This window comes from Amblyomma mixtum, chromosome 3 (assembly GCF_055824585.1).
Source record: "Amblyomma mixtum isolate Tamu chromosome 3, ASM5582458v1, whole genome shotgun sequence".
Taxonomy (NCBI): domain Eukaryota; kingdom Metazoa; phylum Arthropoda; class Arachnida; order Ixodida; family Ixodidae; genus Amblyomma; species Amblyomma mixtum.
Window position 1 is genome coordinate 336,027,049 of NC_143014.1, and position 21,269 is coordinate 336,048,317.

The 21,269-nt window shown below is 47.7% G+C and overlaps 1 protein-coding gene across 1 annotated transcript; it reads left to right on the top strand.

Moving 5' to 3' along the window:
* The first annotated feature begins 5,137 nt into the window (after nucleotides 1-5,137).
* LOC149356056 (serine/threonine-protein kinase PLK1-like) lies at nucleotides 5,138-13,883 on the top strand. The gene is made up of 4 exons (XM_089576241.1): nucleotides 5,138-5,272; nucleotides 9,726-9,833; nucleotides 10,899-11,015; nucleotides 13,566-13,883. Exons 1-4 carry the CDS (start codon nucleotides 5,138-5,140, stop codon nucleotides 13,881-13,883), a joined length of 678 nt encoding a protein of 225 aa, XP_089432367.1.
* The last annotated feature ends 7,386 nt before the right edge of the window (nucleotides 13,884-21,269 follow it).

The window sequence follows — 21,269 nt, forward strand, 5'->3', positions numbered from 1 at the left end:
GAAGCCCACTGTCTGAGCGGGCGACAACTAATACATTAGTTGTCGTCAGCTTCGACAGGCGGCGTCAGGGGTCAGTGGGTGATACTGAGAACACGAACACCGCTGCGCGCGACTAACGGAACACCGTCAAGCAGCATCGCTGTAAAAAAAATAGCTGCGGTTTAACTACTTTTGAACCTAGTTACAAAGCGAAAGCTGCAGTGTATAGGGCAACTGGACTCGGCTTGACGGCTGTAACGTTGAGTGCGTTCCGCACACCGCATAGGCAGCGCGCCCACCTTGTCATGTGAGAGTTGATGGTTCATCACGAGAGTTAGCTCACCCAATAATGCTGCGGACTAATGCTGCAGCGCCGCGTGTGTGCCACAGTGTTGTCAACGCCAACGCACGCAGCCCACATCTGTCACTACCAGCACAGAAGCTTAAAGACCGACTTAGGTGTACATTTAACCAGGGCACCAGTTATGCGCCCATTCTTTCCTCAAAATCATCGGAGCCTAGCACGTTAAAAACGCCAACATGAATAACACAATGAACGCCGACGGCCTATAGGTTCACTGCCGCGTTTCTGCCTCAATGTTGACAATGCACTACCGCCAAGTAGCTTAGAGAGCGATTGAGGTGTCCACTGTTCCAAGAGGGCAGTCATGCGCCTTCCCTTTGCTTTCTAAGCTCCCGCTCTTCATCTGATTCGGTCGCCGCGGTGGCTCTGTGGTTATGTCGATCGGCTGCTGACCCGAAAGACGCGGGTTCGATCCCGGCCGCGGCAGCTCAATTTCTTTGGAGGCGAACTTCTAGAGGCCCGTGTACTGTGCGATGTCAGTGCACGTTAAAGCCCTTCACTACGGCATCTCGCATAGCCTGAGTTGCTTTGGGACGTTAAACCCCAATAAACCAGACGCAGGCTGAGATCAGGTTCAGCGAGGTCATACACTCTGCCTGCTTGACAGCTGTTGCTATTTGTCGTTAGCGCGGGCGCTGGGAAATGTGGGGGTTTGATTTGAACTTGCGGAGAGGCGGGCATCGGCCGACCGGCCGTCAGGAAGTGTATGTTGTAGGCTGCCAGATAGTATAAAGGCCCAGTCACACGATGAACGGTCGGTCCGCGCATCACGTGTTCACACGTCCCTACTATGCGGGGAACAGTCTTCTGTGGAAAGGTCAAGCGAAGAATGCCAAGCGGGTTTTCTCAGCGGTATTTTGCGGCTGGCTGCCAAGCTGTGCGCGCTAGGTCTGGCAACCAGCCCAATTTTCTCAGCGTATCAGTAGGGTGGCTAGAATTGTTTCGGCTGCCTTAAATGTCTCTCACTTTGATCAATTTCCATGAATCCGCTGTTAATCTATTAAGTCCTAGTTATTCCCCATTCTACTCCCACCCGTTCCGATTTCGCACTAGGAGGCCCAAAGAGACCGATCAACGGGGAAAGGGAAACAATCGACAAAGGGGAGGTTTTGTAGACGCCATCGACTAAATGGACACCTTTAACGGCATTTTCAGATTCATTCTTTAGTTGTATATGCGACTATAGAGGTGAAGGGGAAAAATTGGATAGATGGGGTCGGTATACAGGTGTGGACAAAAGCTTGCCTCCTTTTCTTTCCTGCTTCCCAGCATTGCCAACCACTTTAAAGTTGCCTGTCAACTTTCGTTCGACCAATTCGTTGCGGCTTTTCTAGTCCGCCGTGCCCACTTGCCGAACGCCGAACATGTTTGTAGCGACTTGTGAACACATGATGAGCGGCCCCCGGACCGACCTTCGGTCGTGGCCTTTACAAGAGCTGACACCCAGCAACATTCCCTTTCCCGTGCCCGCCTCTCCACTGGTTAAAATCAAATTACCACCTTCCTCAGCGCATGCTCAAACGACAGATGGCCACAGCTTTCAAGCAGGCGGAGTATACGTTGAGAAGTGAAGGCCTGAAAAAAAAAAACACTGCAATTTTGGAAACAAACCGTTTTTTTCGTTTTTTTTCGGACGACAAAAAATGGAAAGAAACATCGAAAATTTCACAATGCAATTTCAAGGTTCTATGATTTCTTGCTTTCAGTTTAGGTTTTTGTTTTTGCTTTGAAAACTATAACAGTTTGCATCGTTGAACGATTGGAGAGCAGTCGTCATCGCCGGTGCCAGGTAGTGCTTTTAAAATGTTCGTGCTGCGAGTACGCGGGTTGGAGGCCAGGTGACATATAAGATCCTGGCTTCGCTTAAAAACACACTAATACTTGAACTCATGGCTGAAGTAGAACAAAATGACTGCAAATTCTACAGCGCGACACACACGGCATAAATAAAATAGGCTGCTGTGCACGCAAGCGGTTCTAGTCAAATATAAGCCTAGCTTCTTGATTTACAACGTAGCAGAGTACAGGACATCCGCAGGAATTTGATCCAGGACAGAGGTCTGGGACTATGCGAAGCACGTGGCCCCATCTACCTGGTAGCATGGCCTTTGCACCAACCAGCCGCTAACTCCTCTGGCTTGCCGACTGCTGCAGATACCATAATAAACCGCCAGCTGCGAACGAAACTGGTCACGTTTCGAAAACGTCCATACAAGGATTCGCAACAGGCTTTCAGGGGAACGCGTTCGAAAGCTTGTGTGTGTAGTCGAACCTAACTGTGGACACAGCTTCGATCCATGCTTCTGCGCGTAGTGCCGCATCCAGCGGCAGTGACTCTGAATCCAATATGGAGTGACTTATAGATCAGTTTTCATGTTCCCTTTGTCGGTGCAATAGAACAAGAAGTTCGTTCCACAAATACGATATTTATATCTCCATATTCGCCTGGAGTGCAAATAATTATTTATCTTCTCGGTGCAATAGAACAAGAAGTTGGCTTCAGAATATGACATCTATAACTGCATATTCGACTGAACTTCGGAGCATTATTATTGATCGTTGTGCTGTTGCAAATAAATCTGTTTTTAACACGTTTTGCAAAATTTCCAATTTTTCATGAAAAAAAACCCGAAAAGAATGGTTTTTTTCATGCCATTCAAAATTTCTTGAAATTTTACATCTCTAAGTATACGACCTCGTGGAAGCGGATCTCTCCTGCGTCCCCCACATGTGTTTTCATACAATAATTCTGGGTAGCAGACCAGTTTTCACTCATTCCTCAAAGCGCCCACCATCTTGGGGAAAGGGGGATTTTCGTATCTTGTAGTATCGCGTTTATTGTCCTTTCTGGGAAAATCCACACCGCCACTCCCCTTTCTGCCTTGAGTCACCGGAGATAAGCACGCGTGGATACTCCCTCCTCCTTCCCCGACTTTTGTCCAATTTCTTGCAGTTCCCACAAAACCTGTGGCTTTGTCCCTTCCTAGATTCTTCGTTCTTTGTGTCACTGACCTCATTTCTTGGCTTTTCACTGTTAACCTTCTTTTTACCACTCTCCTCTTTATGAGTCACTTTTGCACAGCTTCTCGTGATTCGGGCTCCCTGACCTACTTTCTCTACTTTGCCCAAGCCACTGCCCGTTCTGTGCAATTTTCTGGGCTGGAATGTCCACCATTTTCATTTACAATGCCGGTGCGGGGCACTTTTTCCTCTTTCACCATCTACCCTACTAAGTCGAGCACGCAACACCTGCACGCGAATATTTCACAGTCCCTGCACGCAACCTGCTTTTAAAGCGGAAGATTTACCACGGCAGTCTACGCGAGTTACGCCGACCATGTCGCTTTAACCTTGAACGACCTCCAGCCACTCGGAACTGCACCGAAAAAGTTTTTAGGAAATGTAAAGGCGCATAACTGCCCTCTTGGAGTAGTGGACACCTCAGTCGAGCTTTAAGCTGCGTAGCAGTAGGAACAGATGTCCGCTGCATCTGTTGGCATCGACAACGTTGTGCCAGGAACGCGGCACTGAACCTATGGGCCGTCTGCGTTCATTGTGGTTGTTGGCTTTGCAAACATTCTAAATTCCGTTGACATTGAGGAAAGTATGTGGGCTGCACGCGTTAGCGCTGACAACGTGGTGCCAGACACGCGGCACTGCAGCAATAGGCCGCAGCGTTCATTGGGTGAGCACACTCTCGCGATCAACCATTAACTGCCACCTTCAAAGGTGGGCGCGCTGCCTATCCAGTGTACGGAACGTACTCAACGTTAAAGACGCCAAGCCGCGTCTAGTCGCCCGGTACGCCACAGTTTTCACTCTCTAAGCAAATTTAAATGTAGTTAAACCGCAGCTATGTTTTTTCTCCACAGTTTAGCGCCAGGTTTAATATTTCCACCAAAATAATTATAACAATGGCCGCCGTGGTGGCTGAGTGGTTATGGTGTTCGGCTGCTGACTCGAAAGACGCGGGTTCGATCCCGGCCGCGGCGGCAGAATTTCGATCAAGGCGAGATTTTAGAGGCCCGTGTACGGTGCGGTATCAGTGCACGTTAAAGAACCCCAGGTGTTCGAAATTTCAGGATCAAGTCACTACGGCGTCTCTCATAGCCTGAGTCGCTCTGGGACGTTAAACACCCATAAACCTAACCACTTATAAAAACATGCACAGGCTCAAACATCGCGTGCTAACATGCGCTTACATCAATTTCGTCATCTGCAAACGCCAAATCCCGCCTGGAAAACGATTAATTATATTTTCGGGCATGGAACTTTCTGTTGTAACTCTGGCAGGAAATCGTGATTCACGGGTTAGAGGGAAACCTGACACTAGTTGAGATAGCACAGAGTGTTCACGGTAACCATTCTAGCTTATCGTGAAGCGCATGACGGACCCGTCCGCCTTCGCATCTGTAACGCGTTCTAGTGAAGGTGCGATAATATCACCCAAAACAGCCCGAGCCCTCGATGACCTGCTGGAGGTTGGTATCTAAAAAGCTTATTCCCAGAAGAAGGCAAGAAAAGGGGTTTCTAGGCCGTATACAATAGACGAATAATCGAAGTCCCATTGGCCCCGTGAAGGAGCACGCCCGACCAATTGTGGCCATTGTCAACCTCTCCACCACAAGTGACCCCAACCAATACCGTGAGTTCTTCCCGATCACGTGGTATACTAGCTATGAACCTAGCTTTTCAGAGCCTTCGCGCACCGGTCGGAAACGGCATCGTCGAGCTCAGTCGCTGTGCTTCTGCGTTAGTGTGCATTGCAGCTGGGAAAAGCGTGGAATCGCGATCATGTTCCCTCTGCCCGTGATGTCTCCTGCCAGAGGGACCTCGACTGGCACTGCGAAGACCAGAGACGAATTTCCCGACGTTGTTGTCGACGCGAAATCTCAGACGGAATACACCCTTGGCAAGTTCCTCGGCAAGGTATGTGTCCTTAGAGAACGGGTGCGGTACGTTCCATACACTAGAATGTGCTTGTACCCTTTTAGTCTAGCCTGTTTAAACTGACATCCCTTCAAATAAACCAGAATATTCATGCTGCTGTCGCTTCGTACGTTGGGTTAAACGTAATAAAGGCTTGAGGGCCCGTGCGCTGTGGGAGTAGATTATTGTACAGCTTTTGCGAAACATAACCACGCCACGGACTTCAGCAGTATAGCGCCGCACGAATGACGCCCCATGAGCTCTATATACAGGGTGTATCACCTAAGACCTTATACTATATTTAAAAATTGGCCTTTTGATTTAGAAGAGTGCTGTTTTCGGCATGATCAGTGCCAGCGGTGTATTAATTGCGCCAGAAAACAGCTAAGGTGTGCGAACTAGAAAGCTGCTTAACCAATACAGAGAAGTTTAATTTTTAACAACTACTGCTGGTTCCTTAATTACCGATAGGCGTGTAGCCCACCATTAGCAATATCCATAACAGTTTTTATAGTTTTGAAAACGTGGTCGCCCTCTGCGCTGTGGCCCAACAAATTTTGGCTACATCGCGCTAAAATACATGTTTTCGAAAAGCTTGCAGGCAAAGAAACCTTTAAACAGTACGTAACTCGTCGAAATAGCCAAAATTTGTTAGGCCACAGCGCCGGCGGTAATGGCGTTTTGAAAGTCTATATCCTGATAGGGATATTAATTTCGGTGGGTCACACATCTCTCAATAATTAAAGACCCTCACGATAATAGTTAAAAAGAAACTATTCGATATTAGTTAGCCAGCCTGCAAAATAGCACCTCTCAGCTGTATCCGACGCATTGGACCGCTGACAATGTTAAGCCTAAAAAGCGATCTTTTAACTCAAAAAGCCTATTTTAAATAATTGTACACAGTATTAGGTCAAAAACACTGTATACTTTATGTATAAGGTGAGGGCAACGATTAGGCTTGCCTTCCGAGACGATTTAGTCTTCAGAGGTATACTGTAAGGGCTACGCTGTACAGCTGAGAATCAAACTTCGATGTTTAGTTACTTCCCTTATTCTAAAGGTCGCTATTCTTGAAAGCAAGGGTGTTAGGGATTCTCCGTAAAAATGACGAACATTTCCCCAAGTCTTTCTACCCAAGTGGCCAACCTTTAATCCTACTAGGGGGTGTATTTTGCTGAATTAATAGCAAGCGATGTTGCGGAGTGTTAGCTTTTTGCCAGTTCGAGCGAGCGTTAGCCATCGTCGCTAGGGAGCCACACATTTCGGATTTGGGTGTATCGGGATCCATTGTTTTTATTTTGACTTCATCTGACATAAACGCAAATAAATATATGGAGTACGCCCCCGTTGTAGGCATCATCTATATTGCAAAAGGATTTGCCGGGCTAGTTGGTTCATTTCTGAATTAAACAGTTAACTGCGCGAAAGGGTTCGGACACCAGGGAAGTGTCGTGAATGTGTCTCCCTGGTGTCCTAACTCTTTCGCGCAGTTAACTGTTCACTCTTTAGTTCAAAATCATCTATAACAGTCGAGGTAGACTGTGGAATTCGTTGCCCAGATGCTAGATAAATATTATAGTTACGAAAGCGATACAGATTGGCAGCTTCATCGAAAGTGCAGGGAATTTCGGTGCAAATAAGGAATGCTTGTAGACTTACTGAAGATAATTCTCTCTGCGCTGTTGGTGTAAAAAATTTTGGCCAGAACATGCACGGGCAATTTATCTCCCGCTTATCGCGTGCATATTAGTGAGTTGTAGAAAGGGGAACGCAAGGCTTGAGGTCCCCAACAATGCGAACGAGGATCGTGCATTGAAATGAGTGACCCCAGATGAGCATTCAGTCAAAATGAGTGAGCCCAGCTGATTCGGGAGTCGAAACGAGTGATCCCAGATGATTCGTGGGTCACAATGGGTGAGTGAGTCCAGTCGAGACAGTTTAAAGATGTACTGAAGAGGAATCTGAACTCGTTTTTTTGCCGCGGGAACTCAATCTGCACGTTCCGAGCATTCTTAGAAACGTCGACTTATTGCCCTGTGTGGCCGATTTCTTTAATTAAATCGAATTAACGCCCGGCTCCCGCCTTTATTTTTTGAATTCTCCCCGTACGGTGGGCCAAGTCGACCAACGCGTGGAGTGCCTTTCAGCCAGCTCCGTGGAGGCTTTGCTTTCGCTTTGTTTTGTTTTTTAGGTTTCCGTGAATAAATTGTTTCATTCGCAGATAATATAGCCGCAGAATAAGCCCGCAGAAATAAAAATACGCGCGGACTATTTGCTTCTACGGATTACTGCGTATTACTCCGCCGATGGCAGAGCCGCAAGCCGCCACGGGACTGGGTGAAAGACACTCCACGCGTTGGTCGACTCCGCCCACCGTACGGGGAAAATTAAAAAAAAAGGCAGGAGCCGGACGTTAATTCGATTTATGCAGGGATTTAAACTATTTAAACTACTGCCATCTAGTGTGGGGCACAGCTACGGTTAGCTGTCTTCAGCGTGTCTACATTTTTCAGAAAAAGTTCCTTCGTCATGTTTACAATGTCCCCTGGGACTCGCCAAGCAAAGATCTCTTTCTACAAAGTGGTGTGCTAAAAATACACAACTTGTATAAATATCGCTTGAGTGTCCGGTTTAAACTCGAAACACGTAGAAATGTAAACCACATACGTAAACTTGCCGAACTACATACCCGAGATGCAAGCTACACAACAAGGTATGCGGAGACATGGATAGTCCCGACCCCACGGTTAAACTCGGGTAGAGAACGCCTGCAGTTCACTCTTCCGTCCCTGCTAAACGCGTATATATATAATAATTTTGACCTTTTCAGTTCGTCAAACAGGTCTTTGCGTGCTTTGTATGCTAGCATGTAGAATTTTTGTTTTGTGTGTTCTTTTTTTTTCTCTTTTTTTTTCTTTGCTTCCATTACCTGAATCTACCCAATGTGAATATTGTGTCAGTATTGTATAATGTTCTTTCGCTTTCTCTTGTACCTGCTCATTATTGTATACTTGTTATCACGCTTTGCAACTGCCTTTTGTATTAAAAGCCTTGCTGTCAAGCTGCTGCCAAGCGAAAGGGGGCTGCGGCTTAGTCAAGCTGTCTCTCACAGCTTTTTCTGCGCCTCCGCTGTCTGTATCTTTACAAGGCAGAAATAAAGAATTTGATTTGATTTGATTTAAATCGGCCAGACAGGGCAATATATCGAAGTTTCTAAGAATGCTCGGAACGTGTAGATAGAGTTCCCGCGGCAAAAAGACGAGTTCAGATTTTACGAATTGTAAAAACAGCGCTATCAAAGACGAGACACAAGAGAACGACAAAACACCTTGTGTCACGTCTTTGAGTGCGCTGTTTTTCTAATTCATAAAACATGTACCAACCAGCCCATATTTGCCCTCTTTTGGAGTTCAGATTCCTCTTCACTGCCCCTTTAATGTGTTAATTAACGAAGGGGAAAGACCTGAGTCCCTTGGGAATTTGTATTGTATTGACTGGTTGTTCTTTTTAATGAGGTGATATCAGGACTAGATATCTAGTGATAGCAGTGACTAGATCCGAACCACCATCCGCAGCGGCTTCGTAGCAAAACAGGCTAGGCCTAAAAACTCAGAGCGAGCGGTGCGCAGACAGGAGTCAGGTGGTTCTGAAACAGCATGCCGGCGGGCGCCACCTAGCTACAAAAGAGCGCGTCACTCCCGCGGGTGCAATGAATTCTCGCTTTTAGGTTATAGGTCCGCTATCTGTTAGCGTTTAATGCATCGAACTATTCCGCGATACCCTCTAATGTGCATATATCCGTGCTCGAGGACATTACAGTCGGATACAACTTGAGAATGGAGGGGAATTTCCCCGTCAAAAGACCCCCTCTCAGCCAACGGCGTCGGCCGGTTCTCATGGACCCGCTAGGGTGACAATGCAGGGAGCAACGTGACAATGGAACGGGGAGACTATCCCGGACCACGGAGGCAGGGCTCAAATATTCAGGGGAATCCTCAAGGTGTAGTAGATTCGTAATAAGGGAGTAATTACTTGGGTGGATGTCAATGAGTAATTACTCCCTTATTATGGGGGCAGGGGACTACCCCTTTCACCTGGCACTCCCTACATTGTTTCGCTAGCAGTCTCATCTGTGACTCGTCCGACGCATTGGCTGGAAACGGTTGCTTCGACGGGGAATTGTCCCTTTGTTCTTTAGTTGTTCCCGCCTGCAGGTGTGGCAGAGAACTGTTTCCCGGCCACGTTTACAACGTGCGCTGTCTACCGTCGCGAAGAGGCTAAAGTGATGAGTGCTATCTGGCTTGCGAAGAAATAACCGTGCTGATCACGCAACACACGACGGTAGTACGATTGTCTTTTTGTAGTGACAGGGCTCCCTAGTCACACACTGCGACAGCATTCGCCCGTCACTTGGACAACCGTGCAACAAGGCTGGCATTGCTTTTTTCAGGGTGGACATGCGCAGTGCTTCGAGTTCGCGGACAAAAAGGCGAACGTGGTGTACGCAGGTAAAATCGTCTCCAAGAGTCACCTTACATCGAAGATCTTCCAGCAATATGTGAGTTCCTATATCGCTTATTCTCTTTCTTACCGTTTAGTAGAAATTTTGTTAACGTGACACTGAGGACAAAAAAAAATCTCTTTGTTGCTTTTTCTGGCAGGGTAGCGAGGTGGGCTGACTCACCGAATCATAGGAAAACGAAAGCGACAAATACTCTGCTGCGGCATACGATTCGCGCGCAAGTTCAAATTGAGTGGCGCCATCTCGCGGGCGCAAAAGACAGCTCGCGTGATTGCGCATTGGCTACTGCATCCCCTTCGTCCTCCCATAAAGTTTGCCCTATCCGCGCATGCGTCAAAATGACTATGCGGCATAGCGAGCCGGTTCCAAACCCAAATGTTTCGTTCATTTGGGATCTGCGGCCGTATTTTATACGGATCCATTGTCCACTTTCGATTTCGTCCTCTTGCATTGGCCTCTGTCATGGAGGAAGGAAAACTTTCCTTCCTCCATGGTCTCTGTCTCTGTTGTTCAGTCATGCTGCTACGGCTTTCGAGCATCAGTGGGAAGCAACCATGGAAGCAACCCAACCATTGGCTGTGGTACGGTAAGATCTAATAGCGAGGTCGTTTCCCAGGGACGCTTGAAAGCCTTAGGAGCAAGAATGAACAACCATCACTAATGCGACAGGACCAAATTAATTCGAAATGGATAGTGTATCTTTATTGAATACGGGCCCTGTGAGTTGTTTTCTGGCCTTTTCTAAAGCTTATCTAACCTCAGTTGTCGTTGAAAGTAACGTATCCAGACGGGCCGACTTCAATTTCTCCACTTCATATGAATGCTTCTCTAAATTTCCATGAAACTATTTGTCTGCAGAGGAAGGTCAGATGCAGGGGACAAAATATGCACTTCATTCCTTCAACACAAATAGAAGTAGAGACGCATATTGCAGGATCCTGTTCTAGTGACCGATTACCTTAATCATCATTACGGCTTTGTTCATTCCACCTTAATGTTTTCTTAATAGTAATCAGCAGCAGCTTAGCCCAGCACTTTTTGTTCTTTTGTTTCCGCTTAGTACAACCTTTCCGAGGTTAATAATTGAATTGTTTTCTGCAGCTTAAAAGGGAAATCAACATACACGAAAGCCTGCGGCACAAGCACGTGGTTGGTTTCCACGGCCACTTTGAGGACGACAAGAACGTGTACCTCATCTTGGAGCTGTGCACAATGCAGGTGCGTCAACGTTCCTGCTCTCGGTGGTTCCTATTTGCACTGATTTCCTTTGCATTCATTTCAAGATGCTGCTAAGGTAAAGTTCGTTTTTAGTTCGTTTAATGGTGCTTAACGTCCCAAAACAACTCAGACTAGGAGGGATGCTATAGTGAAGAGTTCCGGAATAATTACGGCCACCTTGGATTCTCTAACGTTTCCTGACTTCGCACAGCGGGCTGACATATCGAATTTCGCCTCCGTCGAAATCCGATCGCAGCGGCTGGGATCGGACTTGTTTCTTTCGGTTCAGCAGCCGAGCACCATAGCCACTGAGCGCCTCAAGGTTACGGCTGACTGTTCATAATACCAGTGCGGTCAGAGTTGCGGCACTGCAGTAATTGGACAGGACTGCAATATGTTAACCATACGGCTTAGTCCGTGTAGGAATGCTTGAGTATTTGTTTTCGAGGAACAGGGGTGGCGCAGTAATCGTCTCATCTCCCCGTGGACACCTGAACCGCGCCTCGAGGGAAGGGATGTAGGAGGGACTGAGAGAACGGGAGGAGGAGGTGCCGTCGTGGAGGGCTCCGGAAAATTTTCGGACATGTGGGTCTTTACCGGGATCTGACATCGCAACGCACACGAGCGCATTTTGCCTATCGCGTACATGGAAACGCGGCCGCAGTGGCCTGGTTCGAATCCTGGAACTCCGGCTCGATAGCCGACCGCCCTAACCACAGATATACCGCCGCGGGTATACGTAAATTGTTTTTTTGGGGTAATGTAATGGCACAGTAGCAGTCACATTTCGATTGACACCTCAACCGCGTCTCAAGGACAGCGGTAGAGAGTCTGGGAAGCCATAGAATTGAAGGCGCATTTGTCATTAGTTCGAATCCCTCTAGCCTTCAGCTTGACTCGCACATGCAAGCTATATGCAGCGAGAAATCTGACGCCACATGGAACGCTGTACGACAAACGGTTGCGCCTCAGTTTTGGTACGGATGCTGTCGGCCAGAGGGGAGCACGATCGGCCAGTGGGGAGCACATACAGACGAACGACGTGTATATGATTGCCTGAAATGTCGCCGCTCAGCTTGATGTGCGCGCCATACGTCCTTTTCATGATGTCAGCGTGTTTCGTAGCCATACTGGGATTCTTTACAGCCACGTGCGAGTACACTCATTATAACACACGCCGCCGGGTGTTCTCGTAGAGGGATTAGCAATGTTTTCGAATTAAAGCTAGAGGGAAAAATTAAGTTCCGCCTTAAGGGTATGGCACGGTAGCCTTAATGGGTTAATACTCAGATTTGCGGAGTTCGTAATTCTGGAGTTTACATTCATAGGTCCCCATGAGTCTTAATACCACACCCCGCCGCGGTGGCTCAGTGGTTACAGTGCACGGCTGCTGACCTGGAAGACGCGGGTTCGATCCCGGGCGTGGCAGTCGAATTTCGATGGAGGCGAAATTCTAGAGGCCCGTGGACTGTGTGATGTCTGTGCCCGTTAAGGAACCCCAGGTGGTCGAAATTTCCGGAGTCCTACGTTACGGCGTCCTTCATAGCCTCAGTTTTAAACCCCCCAAAAAACAACCTTCATACCACTCCGGGCGCAATAGGGCAGCGTTTAAGCGACACACCACTGCCCTGCGATAACAATCAATACAACCGTAGAATTCCTGTCGGCAGTCTTGAATTTCTTTTCCATTTAACATTTTTGCTATCGACAAAAGCGTTCGCCATTGGTATTCTAAAGCAGTCTTAACAGTTCGATGTGAGTGATGTAAACACTTTAGAAGACATATTTTGCTGAATATCAGAAGAATGAATATTGCCTTCACTATCTGCATAACAGTGCCTTACAATTTTCTAATTATCGAAATTTTTGCCGGAAAATGTTGGACATGCTAGTCTAGCCGGATTCTGTCGCGCACTGCTCACACGACGAAGCTGGTAAGAGTACTCATAATTCTTTCAGTCATTCATTATTGACCCAAGGGAAACGTTGAGTGCGTGAAGCTGGCATGGCGTTATCTGCGTATTATAACCCTGCACGAAGCGAAAATGAACGTTAGAGAAAAAAATGGGGCGTCGTTTTTTTTTCTTACTCATCGCTTCTTACACAACTGACAGCACTTCACTCACTCATTTTTGAAGTCCTGATTACAGAATATTAAGGGTATCCTGTCATCCAAACCGCTTCTATGAAATTATGTTATGCCGGTATGTATTTGGGCCTGTATTTGTCGCGGCAATTTCATTGAGGAAGGCCACATTGCGTTCTGGAATAATAATTCTGGGCGCAGCCAAAGACTGCAAACTGCCTTCGTTGTTTCTAAAACTGTCATTTAATTCTATGGTGCCCTCGCGTGGACACTGTATTCTTTACCCCGAAAAACAATTACTTCAGTCAAGATTTCTTCAGACTGACGTGATTTGAACAAGTGGGCTAAAGTGGTCCTGTCCGACACTAAAGCTTAAAAGGAGCCCCGTTTTCTCTGACATGTTTTTAATCGTATCTCACCTTCAAGGGTCGTCCCGAGGCTTGATTACCGCATTTACTTCGCAGTCTCTGGAGGATATCCTCCGGCAAGGCAGGAAGCCGACCGAGGCAGAGGTGCGGTACTTGATGGGCCAGCTGCTTCTCGCCTGCCAGTACCTGGTGCAGGAGAAGGTCATCCACCGGGACCTGAAAGTCGGCAACCTGCTCCTCACCAAGGGCTGGCAACTCAAGGTGGCCGACTTTGGTTTCGCCACCCGCCTCCACCACGATGGGCAACTCAAGAGGTCCATTTGCGGCACCGCCAACTACATGGCCCCCGAGATGCTGACCGAGATGGGCTACAGCTACGAAGCGGACATCTGGTCCGTCGGATGCATCTTGTGAGTCTCACTCGACTGCGCAGAAATGTTTCCAACTGGTTACAATCTTAATGCTAACAACGACAGCTCGCAATATGTATCGTATAGGTGTATACTCGTCCGTAAATGTATAAAAGACAGAGTCTACAATCCGAAAATGCGAATGTAGAAACTATCAAATTCTTGCCTATCTTGGCCTATCGTGACAATAACAGGGAAGCACTAACGGCCGTGGCATTTACTTATATTTCGATCTGGCGAAGCAAGTCGGGCCAGAGTTGAAGGTGGTGATGGGTTCTGCTCAAACTTCGTAGCGCTGCTCCCAGTTGGGTTCCTTCGAGTGAAATAGATGTGAATTTTAGGAATGAGCTATAGACGCTATATACAGGGTGTTTCACCTAAGACTTTCTGCAATTTTTAAAAATAAGCTGTTTGAATTAGATCCGCGCTTTTTCTGGCATAGCATTGTCAGTGGTGTAGTACATCATAATGCAGCTAAGACGTGCTAACTAGCAGGCTTGTTAACCAATATTTAATAGTTAACTTTTAAACTATTGCCGTTGGGCTCCTTAATTGTTGAGAGGCATGCAGCCCACCGTATGTAATGTCCATATCCGTTTTTAGAATTTCGAGAACGCGATTATCCTCGGCGCTGTGGCCCAAAAAATTTCGCCTGCATCGCGCCAAAATACATGCGGTTTGAGAAGCTTGCGGGCAAAGCAACCTCTCCAGTGAACCTAACTCGTCGAAATATCCAAAATTTGTTGGACCACAGCGCCGAGGATAATCGCGTTCTCGAAATTCTAAAAACGGATATGGACATTACTTAAGGTGGGCTACATGCCTCTCAATAATTAAGGAGCCTAACGGTTATAGTTTAAAAGTTAACTATTAAATGTTGGTTAACAAGCCTGCTAGTTAGCACGTCTTAGCTGCATTATGATGTACTACACCACTGACAATGCTATGCCAGAAAAAGCGCGCATCTAATTCAAATAGATTATTTTTAAAAATTGCAGAAAGTCTTAGGTGAAACACCCTGTATAAACTGCCAATTCAGTGATGCAAATTTCAGGCGCCATAATTTTCGTATTTCAGCTAGTCACCGTACACCGCAGAGCTCAATTATGCTTGATCTTTCAACGGTGTTGACAGGTATGCTTTTATCGGGATAAAACACTTGCGCATATATGCGGTAGATATCATGACCGTTATTTTTTTATCGGTTTTGAACTTTCGTAATGCTTTCATTTTCATTGGCGAGGAAAGGTAAGAATCAGTAAATGCGGCGCTCATTATCGTAAAGCCCATACTCTTTGCAACCCTCGTTACCGCCAACATGGCGGGCAGTCGTCTGCAAAGTCCTTCCTCTGACGTGTATGATGTCGGGAATCGTATACGCCGGCCACCACACTGGAAGCGACGTTCATGTGTCGAGAGAATGGGTTTGAAAAGTGTCTGCCGTGATTCCCGGGTACGCAACCGGGTATGCGTATCTTCCATCAAGGAACTTACGGATGCCGCAGAGAAAATATGGTCCATAAAAATCACTGTACGGTCCCTCTTCCTGTTAAGAAACAATGAGGTCATCCACTTCACGTTCAAATCCAGGCACTTAGGTGCATCACGAGCGTGGTTTGCACGCTTTTAGGTTACCATTTCATGGCGATTGGTTGGTAGGGGTCTCCTGCAGCATTGCTGTGCCCGCACTTTTTCGAGCTGTGACGTGCTGAGATGACAGACGGTGCGGACACTGACAGGCCGCGAACTGCTCTCCGCAGGTACAAGCTGCTCGTGGGGCGTCCCCCCTTCAGTTCGTCGTCGAAGGCGATGATTTACGAAAAAATCAAGAGGAACGAATACACGATACCCTCGACCGTGTTATCAGAGGCGAGCGCCCTCATCCGGTGGATTCTCCAACCGGAACCAGCAAGGAGGCCGAGCATCGAGGCCATCATGCACCACGAGTTCATGACAAGAGGTAGGCCTCTTGTCATCTTGCGTCTCTATACTGTGTGCACTGATGACATAAAGTACTGATGATGAAGTACTGTTGACATGAAAATTTCTCGCATCACGACAGAGTCAGCAAACACAGAACGTATTCTTGTAGCCGTCTAAATTATGAAACCGCAATGTGTTCAGTGTGGCGACATCACAAAACGGTTTCTGCACGGGGCAACGTTAAGTACAATACAGCTAAACATCAGTGCAGCCGGCCTGCACACACTAGTTACGATTTGTACAACGCTTGGCGCCATTACTGACACCATAATTCTACTGCGCCTCGTTATGCATCGATGTGGCTTTGTGGGTACAACTTCTCAAGCACTTGGCGCTGTGGAGCGCAGCTCTCATTGTTCAGAAGCATCAGCTCTTGGCTTGCGTGAAGCACTGTTCTACATGCGCGCGTATTGCCAAGCGTTTTTTATTTTATTTTTTAATGCTTGCAGCTGTTCTTTGCGTTCACATTTTAAACGTTCTCTTCTTTTGTCTGAGAAATGACGCGTATGGTCTACGTTCAGCTCCCCTATATACTGCAAGACCCAGAGCAAATTATGGTAAAGAAATAACACATTATTAAATTATAACACTGTATAATGCCTATCAGTCTCTTATTCAGATTCCTTTAGAAAGTTATAGTGTGTCTGTATGTAAGAACAAACTGAAGATTCTTTTTCCCCAGGTTACTTTTCAGCTAGCTCTCTATACTTCGTTTTTTTTTGTGTGTTGTCTTACTTTTTTTGCCCGAATGTGCGTATTATGAAATGTTTTGCTTACTCTTAATTGGTATTTATTATTGTCTATCATTCACTGTTTTCTATTGCGATAATTTTTGCTCATTGTTCTTTTTTTCTTTTGTCTATTCGGCCACCTTTTCCATGATGTGTTAATCGGGGTGTAGGCCTTGTCAGGAGGCATGCTTGGTCTACCTCCTTTAGCCTCACCTCGAGGGCATATTGTACATAATACGGCCAAATAAACATGCTACTACTACGAGCAGCAGCATGCGGGTCGCAACAGGTCCTCGACCTCTTCTTTCCAGAAGCATACTAATCACCTCGCTTATAGCTTATGGCGTTGATCCACCTCCGCAGCCCCCTGAATGCTCTTCGCCCTCTCCTTCCAGCGCTGCTTCCTGCCCGCATCCCGTGTCACAACGGAGCCTCACGAGGACGCCGCCGGCACCACCTTGGACGCAACCGACAGGAAACCCGTCTCGGAGGAAAACGAAAATAGTGGAGAGTAGGACTGTATAGAGGGGTTACAAAAGTAGGTGTGGCAACAGTGACAGGCACGCTGACCTCGCCTGACCCCGCGGTGGCGGCCATCTTTGGATCGCTTCGTCCGTCCGCTCCGTGTCCGTCCGTCAGTGCCCGCCGTTGCGTCCGTGCTTGTAACGTTGTCGCCAAGTGTACTGTGCGTGGAACGGATTTTCAATGTCAAGCGAAGTCCTTTCCTGGTCTAGGGACCTTTCTTTTGTCCCTGACGGTTTCTGCCAGCGACGGCTAGAGGCATATTTTGAGAGCCGAGGCGAGATGTGATGCGTTATAGTGAAGTCTTTCCCCACATCTCTGCGTATTGCAATAATCCACTTCTTTCTCAAAGCCGGGTTGCTTGGGAAACCATGGAAGGAGACCTGCACAAATAATAAACAGGTTTTGTCAACAAGCACCACATTATAGCTGTGGATATATACTTTATAGCAATACTGGAAAATCTGATCACACGAACTCTTGCGCGAAGCAGGCATGGCGCGGTGATAGCTGATTTTTAAAATTCCTTATCATTTCAGCACAGTTCCCTTTTCCCGAGGCCGCCCATTTCAGCTCTTGCATATGAGGTTAAAGCTTGAAATGTCTACTAAAAGAGGAAATAAACAACAAATCGTTATCTTTACAAAACCAACTGACTTTTCGGGTGGCTGTCAACTAAGAAACCATCATGGGATTCGAGAAAACCCAGTGGAGTGAAACACAAGCTTCGTTATTTTGTGGATCGCGCTGGCAAGTATTCATAGGCACAGACTAGAAACCTGAGCTGCGCGCTCTGGACGCGTACCGGACTTCGCACGCGTCATCAGGCGATAACATCTTTTGAAACGGGCTGGATGTGAGCATGACGCTACACGTGTGATGCCTCATCTTTTCCTGCTTTACAGGACGCCGTGGCTTTGGCAGGCGCTTTTGTAGCGCGAAACAGGCAGCTTGGGCGCCCTAGGCAACCATTTTTCCATCTGCACAATGCACGGCCATTTCACACAATGGTTTGAAAACTAGCTTCGGTAATCATGCCCTTGTAATACGTCAAATAGAGAATGGCGAATGCAATCCACGTACAAAAGGCTCCAACGGATCTATTCGAGCGTTAGCGTTCGTTACACATGTATTGCTCCTTCTCCAGTGTCATTTTCCATCTCAGCACAAGCTTTCGTAAAGTTCACAAGGCTCCATTGCACGCAAAACAACCTCGCTGTTTCAGGTGATCGCGATCGCGTTCTATGAGCTATCTCCCAGTCAGAGGTACATGCCGTAATGCCTGACATGCTGCAAGTGACACTTGTAAAGCCGATCAAGAATGCAAACGAGCGGTCGTATACACACCTTGTTTCCGTGCGCGTCTACGACGCTGCGCTGGCTGCAGAAAGGCACGCAACAACATGCTGGCATTCCGAATGGAGCTTGGTGCTAGCACCGACTGTTGTGATGCCAACAAATGACGCAATCACTTGCGGGAATTCCAATTAAGCTCGCTGTGCGTGCACGAGTTCCACGAAGGCTCACGTTGGCGCGTACTCTCCGGGTACAGTGAACTGTCCTCCGAGTACTCCGGGCGGCGCGGACGGACTGAACGAAACATGGCCGCCGTGCGCTGTTCATGTTTTTCTCACTAGATGGCGCTAACTTTTGTAAAGAGTCTATTAAAAGATCCACATGGGAACGGCTGCTATTATTTAATGCTTCAGCCGCTCCAGATTCTTGTTTTTCTGTTGTTGTTACTGGTATTGTACCCAATGTTGTATTTGTAAAAAACAAGTGTCGGGAAGCTTTAATTTCTATTCAAGCTTTAAGGCATCCTTTTTCCTGACATGCGTTGTTAAACCTTTGCCATTAGAGCACATGTACAGATGCTATTTTTGACAAAGCCTCGGTTGTTTCTGGAAAGGCTGCGATTGGGCTCCAATGGTGGATTGCTGTGAATCATTTCTGATGTGTACTACAGCTGCAATGCGATTTTAATTTTTCTGCGGTGAACTTCTGAATAAACTTTTGTACACGGTATTCTGTGTCCATCTGCACTTTCTGCAGTTGTTGGAAGAAAGCTCTTCATCGTCTCCCAGAGCAAAAAAAAAAAATGACGGTGGGAGGCAGAGCTTTTCGACCACATCAACTGCGGTACTGCGATTCGAAATTCTGGCCACTTCGTGGAGGCTACGAGATGTTAGCGTCACTTATGGCCAGAAGAGCCAGCTATCGGTGGTGCACTATACCTTTTTGTTTAATGTGTTTTTAGTTACTTTTAATCCTGTAGGCCCCTTTACGAGGCCCTATAGCAGGTGTGCATACGCAATCAGTGCACTGAGTCCGAAGCTACAACGAAGACCAGAAGCGACAAGAAGCGGTTATTTGCCATATGAATGGGAACCAAGATCCGGGCAATCACACACAAAGCCCAACGTGTGGCTGCGACAGGAAAGCACGTCAACCTACTAGCCGGAGAAGCCCATGCATTGTATCAGGGCTGCCTTGGACTTCTCCGTCTATATACTTATTCCGTTTCTTTACGGCCCCTTTTATTGCGAAAGCAGTACTACTCGCACTGTCAAGCCTTCGCATGACCCGACCGCAGTTACGTTTGACCTTCAGCGGAGTGAATATGGACGACCAACTCGCTTCTTCAGATAGCCCGGCTGGAGTTACGCCGCGCTGCGCACCTGTGGCGCCACTGCCACTGTGACGTCATACCAGCCGTGGATTATGTTTTCTTTCTCTCAGTCGCAACAACATCAAAAACAAAATATAAAAAAATACCGAAGCCGCTTTCAGTCGTCGCGCAGCGGCGGCCGGTAGCCACGCGTGACCACGCGCCACTGCGTTTATTCAGTTGGAGGCGCTATGCTTTTGCTTTCGCAACCTACCAGGCTTAACCTAAGTCCCCGCCATTTTTTTTGCACGTACTTTTGAGAACATACGAACAGTCCTCCTGCCAGTACGCAACAGGATATGCATTCTACCTAACACGTGTCCAAACACAGGGCGACAGACACAGGGTGCAGGCATTTATAGACGAGAGCGGTCTTCGCTGTTACCTAGGTTGTAGATGTGCAGCGTGGTCAAAGAAGTGGCGAAAAGCTGAATCCAGAGCCCCAGAATTCTTTTCGGCGTTAAAACTGAAGGCACATGCCCACTCGCGCTTGCGACGGGGTGCAGCATAATCCTCCTGCGACTGAGATTAGTCTCTCACGAAACCTCTTCAGCGCTCATCACTGGCTGATGTCATCAGAACGGGGAAAGTACTGGCGGGTAATCGCGGCCGCCATATTTGGTCGTTCAGCACGATGAGGCGCCGGTCGCGGAAGTATAGACGCTTTACAGCCCCTTTACAGGGGGCTGCCATCACGCCGCCACTACTCGCCTCCTGACGGCTCGGCGCGCGCCTCGTCGCGAAGGCTGCTGCGTCGGACGGTTCGGTTCCGACACGCAGTGTTTCGGCTGATAAGGTTTTAGAGGAGAGGAAATACGACACTATGGTTTGGCCAAAGCTTTGAAGGACATGTCAGAACCCTAATTTGATCACTTCAGGCGTGAAAACGCGATAGGGCATCATGTCGCGTAGAGCCGCTGAGCTCTCCGCCTCTTCGAGCCAACGGACAGATCGCCTGAATGCTTGTCTTTGCAGGCGCTGAAGTGTCTGCTTAATGTTTTTATGCGAAGCATACTACTTTAGCTACCACTTCAGCCCTTCACCGTGGTTATGCGCCTTTAAATCACGTGATACATGACGTCACACCACGTGACACGATGACGTCATGACAGTGCAGAAACGGGGGCCCACCTCGCGCCGTCGCTGTGGTTGTGCGCCTCCAAATCACGTGATACATGACGTCACACCACGTGACACGATGACGTCACGACAGTGGAGAAACGGGAGCCCACCTCGCGCCGTCGCTGTGGTTGTGCGCCTCCAAATCACGTGATACACGACGTCACACCACGTGACACGATGACGTCACGACAGTGGAGAAACGGGGGCCCACCTCGCGCCGTCGCTGTGGTTGTGCGCCTCCAAATTACGCGACACGATGATGCTTCGCATTCTCCAGGCTTAACCAAGTTAAGCCTCAGACATTTTTTTTATTGTGATTATATAAAACGGCAAGGTTGAATGTTCCTGCGGCCTTACAGGTCGT

Coding starts and splice junctions, on each gene's coding strand:
- LOC149356056 (XM_089576241.1), top strand. CDS start 5,138: ATGTTCCCTCTGCCCGTGATGTCTCCTGCCAGAGGGACCTCGACTGGC. Junction 9,834..10,898: donor CGAAGATCTTCCAGCAATAT/GTGAGTTCCTAT, acceptor TGTTTTCTGCAG/CTTAAAAGGGAAATCAACAT. Junction 11,016..13,565: donor TGGAGCTGTGCACAATGCAG/GTGCGTCAACGT, acceptor TTTACTTCGCAG/TCTCTGGAGGATATCCTCCG.